The 14,743-nt window shown below is 44.2% G+C and overlaps 1 protein-coding gene across 1 annotated transcript in view; it reads left to right on the top strand.

The window, feature by feature from the left end:
• Window positions 1-14,743, top strand: part of DNER (delta/notch like EGF repeat containing) — a 270,976-nt gene that overhangs the window by 224,343 nt on the left and 31,890 nt on the right. Inside the window, exon 9 of the mRNA XM_068280500.1 lies at window positions 10,966-11,088. Within this exon, the coding sequence (XP_068136601.1) occupies window positions 10,966-11,088 (123 nt within the window). The remainder of the gene's footprint in view (window positions 1-10,965; window positions 11,089-14,743) is intronic.

Raw genomic sequence — 14,743 nt, forward strand, 5'->3', positions numbered from 1 at the left:
TTCTTGCATTTTCCTCACAAAGGATATATTTCTCCCAAAACTTTAAAGAGGAACTGTAACGACAAAACGGCCCCTGGGGGGTACTCACCTCGGGTGAGGGAAGCCTCAGGATCCTAATGAGGCTTCCCACGCCGTCCTGCGTCCCTCGGGGGTCTCGCTGTAGCCCTCCGTGCAGCGGTGACGCAATATTTACCTTCCTGGCTCCTGCGCAGGCGCTCTGATGCCTCTCGGCGCCGAAGTAGGCGGAAATACCCGATCGCCGTCGGGTCTGCTCTACTGCGCAGGCGCAAGTTTCCGGCGCCTGCGCAGTAGAGCGGACCCGACGGAGATCGGGTATTTCCGTCTATTTCCGTGCCGAAAGTCGCCACAGCGCCCCCCGCTGGAGCCAGCAAAGGTAAATATTGAACTGACAGTCGGCACAGTCGCCGGCTGTTCGGAGGGCTGCGGCGAGACCCCCGTGGGACAGAGGACGGCGTGGGAAGCCTCATTAGGATCCGGAGGCTTCCCCCACCCGAGGTGAGTACCCCCCAGGGGAGGTTTTTGTTGTTACAGAGTCTCTTTAAGCATTCATTTTCTTTGTTTTTTACCTTTTATTTTATCTGGGCTACTGTCTCCATAATTGTTCCTTTTAATAATTTTCTGTATATATTAATAATTATTATTGCATTTCCAATAAAATACTTAAAGGAGTCATCAAGGGAAAAAGGATAAAATAAGTGGTACTGACCGGGGGCTTTCTCCAGCCCCAAGCTCCCAGCATGTCCCTCGCTGTCAATCACCGCCACATGGGCCGGAGCGGACTGCGCAGGTGCAGTACAGGCCGACCTGGAGGTCACTGACGTCATCGCCGGGGACCGGGACGGACCTGCGGCGAACGGCTGCGGGGAGAGCTGCGGCAAGGGACGTGCTTGGAGCTTGGGGCTGGAGGAAGCCCCCGGTAGCGCATGCAGCTGGGAGGGGTGATCAGGACACAGGACAGTTGGAACTGTGTCTCATGCTCCCTGTCGCCTCCTTTCAACCAAAAAGATGGCTGCGGCAAGGGACGTGCTTGGAGCTTGGGGCTGGAGGAAGCCCCCGGTAAGTACTACGTATTTTATCCTTTTTCCCCTGATGACTCCTTTAAGGTCATTTTACTCAGCTACTGTACATACCTGCTTTAAAGTGAACCTCCAGACTAAAAATCTACTCGGCAGCACTGAAAAGGTTTTGTGTTTATTTAACAGTTTCATAGCATCAGAACTTTGTTTTTCTTACCCAAGCCTCATTTTTAGCTGCACAGAAGAAATCCACCCTGGCACTTTTCCACTGATGCTGTGCAAAGCATGATGGGATTTCTGATGTTGTTGTTCTCGTTCTGTTTTGGTGCAATTTATTTATTTTTTTGAATTTGAGATTTGCAGCCTAGCGCATGCAGCTGGGAGGGGTGATCAGGACACAGGACAGTTGGAACTGTGTCTCATGCTCCCTGTCACCTCCTTTCAACCAAAAAGATGGCTGCCCCCATGAAATCACAAACATTTGCCTGTTCTTTTAAAACAGGGTGGGTAAGAGATTATATTACCTACCTATTTTAATTAACATAACTAATGTAACTTATTGGCAGTACGTTTGTTTAGGCTGAAGTCTCCTCTCCACAGAAAGAATCCTATCCTTCCTGAAGATTTGCTACCTGAAGTATTGCATTGTTTTAGTCAGACCAGAGTGTTTTTAACAATTTCATTTGCAGGTTTAGAAAAGTTAGAGCGGGTCCTTTGTCCTTTTACAGAGGTGGTGGCAGCCTGGTAACTGAAATATTGTGTAGTAAAGTGTTTGTGCCGCTAACACGCTCCCTCCTAGCCCATATGCTGCCCATTTCCAGCAGTTTCAGCACATCAATTTAATCCACAAGGCTGGAAGGTCTGTGTATTAAAATAGATTGGGAGGCATTGAGCACTAGGAGGCCTGTGCCAGTCTGGCCTTCACCTCCTCCATAGTCTTTTTGGTTAGGTAAAGTGGGAGAGTGTTAAGAGAAGGGGACAGCTGGGCCCCTTGATGCCCACTAGGCCCCAGGCAGTTGCCTAGTTGTGGATGATCTTGATCTGCAAAGAGTTTTGGAATAAGTGGAGCAAAATATCCAATAATAAGTGGCCCATAATATTGATAAGTGGAACAGAATATCCAATAATAAGTGGACCAGAAAATCCCATAATAAGTGGACCGAACTTTCCAGTAATTGAACCGGAATATCTGATAAGTGGACTGGAGTATCCAATAATAAGTGGACCAGACTATCCAATAATAAGTGGACCAGAATATCTGACAATAAGAGGACCAGATAATATCAGATAATAAGTGAACCGTAATATCTGATAAGTGGACCAGAATATCTGATAAGTGGACTGGAGTATCCAATAATAAGTGGACCAGACTATCCAATAATAAGTGGACCAGAATATCTGACAATAAGAGGACCAGATAATATCAGATAATAAGTGAACCGTAATATCTGATAAGTGGACCAGAATATCTGATAAGTGGACCAGACTATCTGATACTAAGTGGACCAGAATATCCAATAATAAGTGGACCGGGATATCCTATAATTAGTGGACCGGAATATCCAATAATAAGTGCCCCAGAATATTGCTAAGGGGAACAGAATATCCGATAATAAATGGACCGGAATATCTGATAAGTGGAACAGAATATCTGATAAGTGGACCAGACTATCTGATACTAAGTGGACCAGAATATCCAATAATAAGTGGACCGGGATATCCTAAAATTAGTGGACCGGAATATCCAATAATAAGTGCCCGAGAATATTGCTAAGGGGAACAGAATATCCGATAATAAATGGACCGGAATATCTGATAAGTGGAACAGAATATCCGATATGTGGACCAGAGTATCTGATAATAAGTGGCCCGGTATCTTCAAATAAATAACTACCGTATTGAATTGGAGAATCAGTTTGGTAGTCAGCGGCTTCAAATACCCGTCTGATGTTCTTTTCATGGCATGATAGGAGCAGTAAGTGGGGAGGAGGTGTTGTGAAATAAGTAGAAGATTTCCATATTATGTGGTTAGATCATACTAGCGTAGTGACCCCTGCCAGAAATCCACAGCTCATGTCTGCCTGTGTAACCTGCAATGAAAGGAATTTCCCTGGGAGGATTTAACATTTCTGTGTAATGCGGCTGTCATTTAATCCTTGCGGCTCTTATCGATTTTGTTTTGCGTCTCTCTCGTACGGCACTTTGCTATGAAAGGTTGCTTGCTTAGCACCGGCTTTGTGTCGGGTTTGCAGATTTGCTCATGAGAAGAATGTTAAGCAGGATGGATTAGCAGAGAGGCTCAGCTGCTTTCTAGGAACTCCTGGCCTTGTGAGATCCAGCACCCTAATGTTATCATTCCTTGAATGCATAGCTGTGATGCTGCTTTATTAGCTACCAAAGTATATGTTACCTACATTCTGGAAAGTGTCTTTTCTTAAAGGAAGACAAAGGCCTCAATTCACTAAGCTTATCTCCTGTCTTTAATAACGTTTCTAGAGTTATCACCATGGTGATGAGGAATGTCGTATTCAGGAAACTTTTTACCTTAGGCAAACCTAAAGTTAACTCTTCTGTCTTTAAGTTAACTCTTCAATCCTTAAAATAACTCCAGAGTTAAAGACAGGCTGTTTATTAACTGTGTGTGAAAATAACTACAGAGGGGGTAAATTAACTACAGAGGAGGTAACTTAAGGAATGAAGAGATAAAATAACTCTCTCACTGTGTGGAGGTAAGTTTGCTCTTGCCTTATTATCTCCAGCATGATCTTAGTGAATTGAGGCCATTGTGAGGTCTGTGTTGTGTGCTTTAAGATGCCTTATTACTCTGCTGCCAAGTTGAGGCACTAAATAAGGACAAAGAACATGTTTTGTACCACCTAGTGGCCACAGGAGATATTTTCATACTGTAAGATTTAGGTGTACCATGAAGCCTGCTAAAGATATAATGTCTGGAACATACCATGCAATTTCCCGTTTGATAGATGGATCGAATCAGTTATTTCCGTCAGGTCCAATCTCATTTCCGATCGTTTTTCTGATCAGTTTTGTTTGGAAGTGATCGGAAAATCGAAATCAAAAATGAAATCAGATCAGACCTGTCGGAAATAATCGATTCAACCTGTCTATTGCATGGTGTTTACCAGGTATAAAGTAGAGCCAAATTAACAAATGCCCTTTTTTATGGATGTGTTTGAAGTGTTAAGGTAGCCATACACTGGTCGATTTGCCATCAGATTCGACAAACAGACAGATCCCTATCTGATCGAATCTGATCAGAGAGGGATCGTATGGCTACCTTTACTGCAAACAGATTGTGAATCGATTTCAGCCTGAAACCGATCACAATCTGTTGTGGTGGTGCTGCCGCCGCTCCCCCCGTCCGCATACATTACCTGCTGCGCCGGCGCGACTGCCCCCGGTCACCGCTCTTCTTCTCCGTCTCCGCTCTGGTCTGCTCTGGTCTCCGGCATGCTTCCCTTCTTCCTGTCTGGGGGAAGTTTAAACAGTAGAGCGCCCTCTACTGTTTAAACTTCCTGCCGGGACAGGAAGAAGGGAAGCATGCCGGAGACCAGAGCAGACCAGAGCGGAGACGGAGAAGAGCGGAGACCCGGGAGTCGCGCCGGCGGAGCAGGTAATGTATGCGGCTCTATTGCGTCGGTCGTCGGGCACTCGAACACCGCTAGCGATGTGCTCTTTACCCGCGGGCGATCGACGGTTATTTTCTGCACGGCGCGATCGACGGATCGAAATTCGGCGTGTAGCGTGAACGATTGGCAGCAGATTCGATCCCAGTGATCAAATCTGCTGTCGAAACGGGCGCAAATCGGGCCAGTGTATGGCCACCTTTAGTGTAGCCCTGTTCAGTAATGCAATTTACTTGTATTATTTATTTTGTCTCATTTTTCAGATAATGGCATTCATCCACAGTCTGTAGAGTATTAACTGTTGCTCTGTGCTTATACTGATAGCAGAATAACTGCAGTGTATGCTGATCCCTAGAACTACTTCCCTACTTCTCCCTGGTTGGGAATTGTCTGTTTCCACTCCTTGTAATCCCTATACAGATATTATCAGGGATTTGGCTGTATGGAGTACAGGTTGATGATGAGTCATTTTTGTAATGTATACAATAGTAGCTGCATGCTGGATTTTAACACAGAGGACAGCTTATGCAGCCTTTGGCTTAAGGGATACCTTAGCACTGGAAAAAAAAATTAAAAATTAAAACTGGGGGGAGAAGACATGTGTACCGCGCTGTCCTCATGCCCACCGCTCCCTTAGTTCTCCTCCATCCCCATCTGTTATGTTTTAAAGAGGAACTGTAACGACAAAACGTCCCCTGGGGGGTACTCACCTCGGGTGGGGGAAGCCTCCGGATCCTAATGAGGCTTCCCACGCCGTCCTCCATCCGTCAGGGGTCTCGCTGCAGCCCTCCGTGCAGCGGTGACGTCAATATTTACCTTCCCTGCTTCTGCGCAGGCGCTCTGACGGCTGTCGGCTCCGAAGTAGGCGTAAATACCCAATCGCCGTCGGGTCTGCCCTACTGCACAGGCGCAAGTTTCCGGCGCCTGCGCAGTAGAGCGGACCCGACGGAGTTTGGGTATTTCCGTCTATTTCCGTGCCGAAAGCAGCCACAGCGCCCCCGCTGGAGCCAGCAAAAGTAAATATTGAAGCTACAGTCGGCTCTGTCGCCGGCTGTTCGGAGGGCTGCAGCAAGACCCCCGTGGGACAGAGGACGGCGTGGGAAACCTCATTAGGATCCGGAGGCTTCCCCCACCCAAGGTGAGTACCCCCCAGGGGAGGTTTTTGTTGTTACAGAGTCTCAGATTGTCACCATAAAAATCAATTTTCAACAGCAACTGGTCTGATTGTATTAAGTGATAAAGATGCTAATCTTGCATTCAAAACTTTAAAAACTGTTTCTGCTGTTATGATTTGGAGTTATCACATACCTTAGGAGCACTTGCCCTTTAATAGCCATTGCCATTCAGTTGCATGCTGGGGGTTCTTTTTATCTATAATATATTCCTCCTCTTCCATTTATTTCCCTGCCTAGCTGCCTAGATGAAACATGATCCTCTGCTCACTTGCGTTTACAAGCAAGGCTGAGGTGACTCAGCGATTGGAGGAGAAAAGAAAAAAAGTTAAGGGCAGAAATGACATCAGTATTTAGCCACAAACTGTGGGCAAAAGACATGGCCCCCACCAGGAACATAATTCTCTTACTATGTAAAATTCACTGATATCAAAACATGGACAGTACAATACATGTTATGTAAGTAGATCAAGTATTTATCTACTTATATGTGTGGGTTTTTTCCCTGGCATAGTATGGCTAATCCTCCTGCTTTAATAGCCCCCCCAAAGCTACTTCCGTATCCGGAGGGTCGGTGATCAGTGCGCAGACGTCCTTAATTGCATGCTTTGCAGCCGTGAGCGCTCTGTACATGCGCACTACAAAGTTGTCGTCGTGCCGGGCATGTGATCAAGGATGCGCAAATAACGAGGACAGAGAAAGCAGTGAAAAGTGAGATGTAGGCAGTACCCGGTGCGTAACTACAAATCATGGCAAAAGTTTGATGGCGCCAATTTAATGTTCACAAACCTTCCCTTGCCACTGCTTGGTGACCCTCACAGCCTGGGGGTCCACCTTATAAGGTTCATAAAACAAGTGTGGTCATCAGGATCATCACACCCATAACAAGTGTAGCCACAAAAACACCTGATCTGTAGTATTAGAGGGAGAACAGGTTAGTAGTTGGGGCCTCCCCACACCTCTGGGCCCCCCTGCAGTTGCAGGCGCTGCTCCCCTATAGTTACACCCCTGGCAGCACCATAAATGCCTTGCGCCAGGAATCTACACGTCTCACATAAATTACATGCATCTAGAAGGATAAACCCTGGCTCAGAATAGTGGCAAATTCCATATGATTTCATGTTCTAGCAGACAATACAACGTCTCCATGAAACTAAAATTGCTTTAGATGGGGATCTTATTAATAATACATTGCTATTGCATAATTTAACATAGCCCCCGCAGTTGATTCTAGAGTACCAGCGGCCCATGTGTTTGTGAAAAGCAACACATTTCAGTGCAGAATAGTCTATAAGAAAACCTCTACTATGAAAGCAGTTGAGCATCGACAAAAATCTCCATAACTGACTGTTAACCCACACTATGCAACTCTCACCAGGTAAAAAGACCTTCACAGACCCAAATCACTCAGTATACTGCTAGGGTATCCTCTCACCAGGTTGGTGTATTCTGTCCACTGCTTAAAGGATACCCAAAGTGACGTATGACATGATGAGATAGACATGTGTATGTACAGTGCCAAGCACACTAATAACTAAGCTGTGTTTCTTTTTTTCTTTCTCTGCCTGAAAGAGTTAAATATCAGGTATGTAAGTGGCTGACTCAACCATGACTCAGACAGGAAATGACTACAGTGTGACCCTCTCCGATAAGAAATTCCAACTATAAAACATTTTCCTAGCAGAAAATAGCTTCTGAGAGCAGGAAAGGGATAAAAAGGGTCAATAGTTCATAGATTTTAGCTCTGGCATACTTCAATGAATGTGTCATTGAGCGAAAACAATAAAACCATTAAAACTTAAAAAGTAGATTGAAACATAAAATTAAACTGTGGAATATCTTAAAAAGTCATTTTTAGGAGAAGAAAGATAGATACAATCGTTTATTTCATTTGTTTATTTTCACTTTGGGTGTCCTTTAAAGCAAACCTGAAGTGAAAAGAAAATGTAAGTATTGCATAATCCTAAATAAGTTTAATATTTTGACATAATTTTTGTTTCATGTTTTGACAGCCTCAGGTGAATGATGGTTATTCAATTTTCATTCAGATTCTGAACTACTGAAATTTTCATCTGTTCTGTGATCTCACTAGTGTTTTTCTCAGCCACACAGGAGTTTCATGACTTATAATTCCTTATTAGTGAGAGTCGTGCAGCTCCCACTGCAGTCAACTACAGAGAAACTACTATTAAGAGCAGGGGTGGGCAAGCTTTTTCAGTCACGGACCACTTTTGCTGCATTCCTCTCCTCCATTTCTCCATGCCGAGTTGTGAGCAGTGGGTAATGTCAGGTTACTCACCCATTGCAGCTTCCAGCACTGATCTCCATGGCCACCACGGCGTCATGTGACATGCTGACACGTACTGATGGCGGCTCACATGGCGCCGCTGTGGCCATGGAGATTGTCACTGGAAGCTGCAATTTGGTGTGTTAAACCTGTCATTACGCACCGCTCACAACTCTGTAGGGAGGGAGGAGCGGAATCAGGCCTTCCATCGGTGGACCGGATTCAAAGCACTAATGGCCGGGTATGGCCCATGGGCCATAGTTTGCCCAGCACTCATTTAGAGCCTTGCATTCTTAACCCTTACAGTGAGGAAAAAAGTACACATAGGCTAGGTCCTGTAAGAATTTATGTTATGTTTGTCATCACGATACCTGTCACTTCAGGCGACCTTTATTGTGCTAGAAGGTTAAGTTGAAAAGAGAATTTACATAAGCTGCTCATAGTGTAGAATATACAGTTTATTAGTAAAATTCATATAATTCCTACACTAAAAGTAAAATGTATGTCACATACATTACTGGACCAGCAGAAAGGAGGCAAGATCCACTGTCCTCCCGCTCACTCTACTATAAAGTGAGCCAATAGGTGGAAGGGGGGAGGGGGGGAGCTAGCTGGGATTGCTTTCATTTATATCTCTCTTGCATTGCTTTGCATCATGCCGCAAGTACTTGTGGGTAACTTCAGGTTGTCTTCCGGAAGTCCAGATGTGGCTGTCTGTTACTATCTACGTGTATTGGATGCATGCTGCCGATATCTGCAGCATGTAGGCGATTCTTTTCCCATGTTGCATCAGATCGCAAAATTTGCATGCAATGGGACCTACTCCATTGACATGTATTGGCTTCATTTTTGATGCTATGTGAGGCTACCGCAATGCTTCTACTGGCTTTGTAAGATTACCACAAATCCCCATCCTCCAACTTTTCACTTTATCCAACCTTTTGGTATATCTGAAAACTAGTACAAATATCCTTGTCTGAACGTTGCCTTCAAGTGCTATGGTGGTGGGCACATTGTCCTTGCAATGTAGACATACCACCAGCGATGTTTTATAAGAAGTGGACCTAATTTACTTTTGCCAGCACGGGGATTAGGTAAAGCTGTACATTTTGCCATCAAATAGCTATCTTCTACGGTCCTTAATAATTGTTTTTGCTCTCCAGCTCATAGATGCCTTAGTCAATGCCAGTGTTTTGATATTGTTTCTCAGTCTACAATAGTTTCTCTTTAACCCTAGTAAATCCCAGTAGACGAAACATCATCAACCCAAAACGGGATCAGCTTTGTTCATTTCTGTATACTGTGTGCTTCAGTGTTGTAGGGTGTACTGTACATGAATGTACCTTATGAAGCACTGCAGAATAAGCTTTTGAAACTTGATTGTTCTGTTTTCATTTCTGATCTAAAATCTGAGGGCTCCATGTTAATTCTATTAATTTAGCAGTTGCAAAAATAGAACCAAAAGATTGCTATGGGCCTTTCTCACGCAGTGGCGTACCTAGGGAATTTGACACCCGGTGATGATATTTACAGACACCCCCCCATTGGGGATTTTTGGGGAAAAGAAGTCGTCAGGATGTGGAAGGAGGTAACCGTTATGAAACTCTGTACTCTATACAGTGCTGCCAAAGGTGTAAGTGCTATATAAATACACAAATAATAATATGGCAGGACATTAGACTAAGACTATGGCACGATGAGATTGTGCGCTCCTCAGAAAAGGGAGACTTACGAAAGAGGGGGATGCATAGGAAGAGGGGGTGGGATAAACAGGTAGAGTCACAAAACAGAGAGCCTGGTGGGAGAGGAGAAATGGCAGAAAGGACTCATCACCAGTGCTGTTTGGCAGGGACATGCTGTTAAAAAAAGACACTGAAATCTGAAAAGAGGAAAGGGTCATGGGAGAAGACAACAGGGTGGGAGGGGTAACTGGGAAAAGAGAGAAGATACCTGCAACCAAGCTAATCTAAATTGCCTGGAGCTTGCTTCTCACCTCACTACAGAAGTCAGCTGTCAGCACCTGTTTCACTGGCTTCTGTAACAGCAGTCTGGCCTGCATTATTGATGAATTACTCTGATCAGGGTAAATAATCAATAGTCCAGGGAACTCTGGTATTACAGCAGCCAGTGCATATAGCTAGTAATGACAGGCAACTTCTGAAGCACTAAACACATCCTGCCACCTCTCCCTGCCAATAGCCCAGCTGCAGCACAGCACCCTATTCTCTCTACTCACCCTGCTGCTCTGCACATTCACTCACTGCAGGCTGTGTGTAGAGAGCGACGATACCCATTGCCCAGGGGACAGGAAGGGGTAGGGGTGCTACATCTAGTGCAGGAAGTAGTACAGTCCCCTGCACTGCCTGCTGCTATTTTCCTGAATGGTGCCCAAACTATGAAAATACGTCCCAGGTGGAAGAACACAGTGGCTGAGCACCACATTGGCACTCCTAGCCATGGCTACACCCGGTGCTGTGAGCACCTGCAGCCTTGTGGTAGGTACGCCACTGTTCTTACATTACCTAGTCCGTTTTTCAACTTCAGTCTTTTTTAATGAGATACCTAATGGTTAAAATGTAAAGTTCTAAGCACAAAAACACTTCCTTTCCCTTACTGATGAGCCAAGCTAATCCTTCACCGATATTAATGCTGCAACTGCTGGAAACACTTTACCTACTGTTTACCATTACTTTACTGTGAAGTGTAAACTTATTTGGTTTCTAATTCTATTTCAGATTCTGAAATTGGCAAACAGCTGTAGTCTCGCAGATGTATAGACTTTATAAAATGTGGTATATTGAGATGTCTTTTAATATCCATTTTAGGATACCACGGGCTGTACTGTGAGGAGGAGTACAATGAATGTTTGTCGGCACCATGTCAAAATGGAGCAACATGTAAAGACCTGGTTAATGAATACCAGTGTTTGTGCCCACCGGAATATGAAGGTAAAGTGCATGAATAATAATCATAATCATCATCACAACAGAGCAAAGTATAACTCCCTTGTGAATCAGCAGGAATATGTTATATTAGTTCATCAAAATATTAGCTTGTTTAACCCCCCGGCAGTATTCCCAAGCTGAGCTCGGGCTAAGTGACAGGAGCTAAAAGAGGTAAGCCCAAGCTGGGCTCAGGCTGGCTGATACCGCTGCTCCTATTGACTTCCTGCAGGTCAGGTGACACACCAGCTTCCGTGCACAGGGAAGTCAGAAAGCTGCTAGGAGCAAGAAGAAGGCTGCTACACGTCCCTGGAGGCTTGGCAAGTATTTTGGGGGGAGGTTTGTGCTTTTTTTTAGCCTAATGCTCAAGAAAACAGTAAGTACATGTATCCTGCATCAGGCGATCCCCACCGGTGCCAGATACTGGGGATTCTGCTGTACTAGCAATCAGAACCATAGGTATGAAAGGTTGGGAATGTGGAGAAGACTCATGTATCATTCTGTTTGTAATCTCACCTTACAGAACTGCATTATTTAGAAAGGGGCCAAAAAACAAATCAAACAGCTGTTGAAGTCAAAAGGATAGGATATTCAGTGCTCTGCTATATCTCAGACGTTTTCTGCAACATCAGTTTTTCCATTTATTTCAGACTACTGTGAGACGCAGTGCAAAGTGCATCGTCTGATCTTATCCTAGCACTGCTCAGTGCACTGGAAAAGCTGCAGCTTATACCTCACACATTCATTTTCCACTGCTCTACGTTGTCTTTTATGCCATTAGATATGTTGAAAACACAAATGAGAGTTAAAGATTTCTGCTCTTTGATAAACAAACACACAGTGTTATACCCTTTCCACAGAGATATCTAAAATTTAACTTTTAATAAATTGTTTTAAAATCATTAAAGTACCCCTGACCTGGTCCCCGATACTTTTAATATCGTTTTGTTACTGGTGCTGTATGACTAGCACACAGCACCATCCTCCCACCTCCAGCGCCCCCCTGTGGCCCCGTACTGCCATCAAATATGGGCGGGGAGGAAGTGGCAGTTCTTCCTCCCCTCTGCCCGTCCTTAGTCCGGACCCCTCCACTCGCCGCTATAGTTTCCCATATGATTCACTGCACACAGCGGGCAGGGGAGCTGCACTGTGTGTGGGCTTGTGGTGAATGAGGTCAGAAGGATTATATTATATTATATATTATTCTTATTTTTATATCCAACCTCAAATACCACAAGGCCAATAATATGGGAACTATAGCGGTGAGTGGAGGAGCTGAATTGTGGACGGGCAGAGGGGAGGAAGGGCTGCCACTTCCACCACACCCATATTTCACATTCTGCTTAGTCGAAGATTACGACTGAGGGGGGCGCTGGAGGGGGGAGGATGTTGCTGTGTGCTAGTCACAGCACCAGTAATGAAACAATATTAAAAATATTGGGGGGGAGGGGGACCAGGTCAGGGGTACTTTAAAGGCCCATACACACGTCGGATTTCAGCGAACGACGGGTCGTTTGAACGTCCCGTCGTTCGCCCGCTAAATCGGGCGTGTGTACAGACTATCGTTCGTTTGATAAGAGTGAGTTTGAGCGATCCGCCCGGCGGATCGCTCAAACTCACTCTTATCAAACGAACGATAGTCTGTACACACGCCCGATTTAGCGGGCGAACGACGGAACGACGGGACGTTCAAATGACCCGTCATTCGCGGAAATTCGACGTGTGTATGGGCCTTAAGCCTGTAAAATTGTTCCCACAACATAACTGGGATACGGGAAGGAAATTCACAGAGCCCTGTAAACCAGACTGTGTCTTACCTAAACACACATGACCCCACCATACAACCAACATGTTTCACCCTGTAAAAGATAGGGGCTTTGTCAGGGGTACTATAACAAAGTGCTCAAAAGTGCTATACAGACATTATAAAGACATTAATCATGGAAAACAAAAAACAGCAAGTGTGTCATAGCCTCATGGCTATTATGACAGGCTGTGATAAAAGAAAAAAATCACATTCATTTATGTGATGACTCGTTCTTAGATTCATAACACAATTAAGATTTAAACATATAAGGCAGAGTTTAAATTCAAATTCTATGAGGAATAATAAAGATCGGAACACAAATGCCCCCGAGCAGTTTCCATGGTAAAGTGACCCGCTGGTGGTAAGTGAGCTGGTGCCTGTAGGAGTGGAGGAAAACTCAGCCTGCGTTCCTGATATATTCACACTATGGGTCTAAGTATAAGGTCAACGTGCTTCCCTTAGAGTCTGAGACTCAAAATATACATACTACTCACTTATGAAAAGGGAAGAAAAACAAATGTATAAAAATGTATATCATTTATTTTAAATCACCATATATATAAAAAGATTTTTTCTTATAATATAGATTCCATTAAAAACCAGAGCCCTATCTCCTAGTGACCGGGGGGTAGAAACTTGACCAATGCAAACCATATGGCAATAGATGTTTCTGGGCTTCTAGTAGGCAATGAGCCCTGAGCCCATCTCCACCCAGGGACACCTCTTGACCAAGCATCCTGATAAGAAACCACACTGGATGGATGAGTATTTTTATACCTGTACCATAAACAATTTGCTATGAATGCGGATGGACTGCCTTTATAACACCAACATATATGCAATAGGTTGAGTGCACTCATATTGCAGGAAAATCTACCCACCACGGAGCCCATATCATTTTGTTTCCATCACGTGACTGACCCACTATCGGAGGCCTGCATAAGGGTTAATCCCTGGCGGACTTATCACTGAATGTTTATAGCAAGTGATCTCTCTGAATGTCAATCTGTTGAAGCCAAGTTATCGGTGGTCACGTAAACAGTATGTTTGATGGACATTGTGATTTATGATTGAAGATCTAATGAGGGGCCCATTACCTGATGAATGTTACACCTACTAGAAATCTCTTTACTCGGGTGGAAGTTGATGCGAGCATCCTTATATTGCAATAAGTGGTTGTCCTATTTGCAATAATCACGGAAGTGCTTGTCCTATCTGCAATACTTACGGAATTATTTAATACTCAGGATCTTCCATTCACTGTGTTTAATAACCACCTTGGGAACTGTGAAAAATATCTTGATCCACATGGAACTGAACTTTCATGCTGAGAGCTCCAGCTAAAATGTTTTTTGGAACATCTATTGCCATATGGTTTGCATTGGTCAAGTTTCTACCCCCCAATCACTAGGAGATAGGGCTCTGGTTTTTAATGGAATCTATATTATAAGAAAAAATCTTTTTATATATATATGGTGATTTATAATAAATGATATACATTTTTATACATTTGTTTTTCTTCCCTTTTCATAAGTGAGTAGTACTGCGTTCCTGATAGATGGAGCTGGCTGCTCAGGCTGTCATTGCTCAGCCTCTGCTAATAGAATGGAGGGCTTTCCTACTCATTAGAGACATTTTGAATGTATTACTTCTCTGCTAGAGGGCAGTCTCTCATATGAAGATCGATCACACGGATCCGCTGACAGTCTTATTAGCACAGCATTGACCGCTGCTGGCTGCTTGTTACAGTTGTTAACAGCTGCTAAAGGTGATTTTCACTAAACACGTTGCTGAGTGTTTGCTAGGATGCAGTTGGGAAATAGAGAGAGGTTAAAAATCTCACCTATTAAATGA

The sequence above is a fragment of the Hyperolius riggenbachi genome, chromosome 4 (genome assembly GCF_040937935.1).
Source record: "Hyperolius riggenbachi isolate aHypRig1 chromosome 4, aHypRig1.pri, whole genome shotgun sequence".
Lineage (NCBI taxonomy): Eukaryota > Metazoa > Chordata > Amphibia > Anura > Hyperoliidae > Hyperolius > Hyperolius riggenbachi.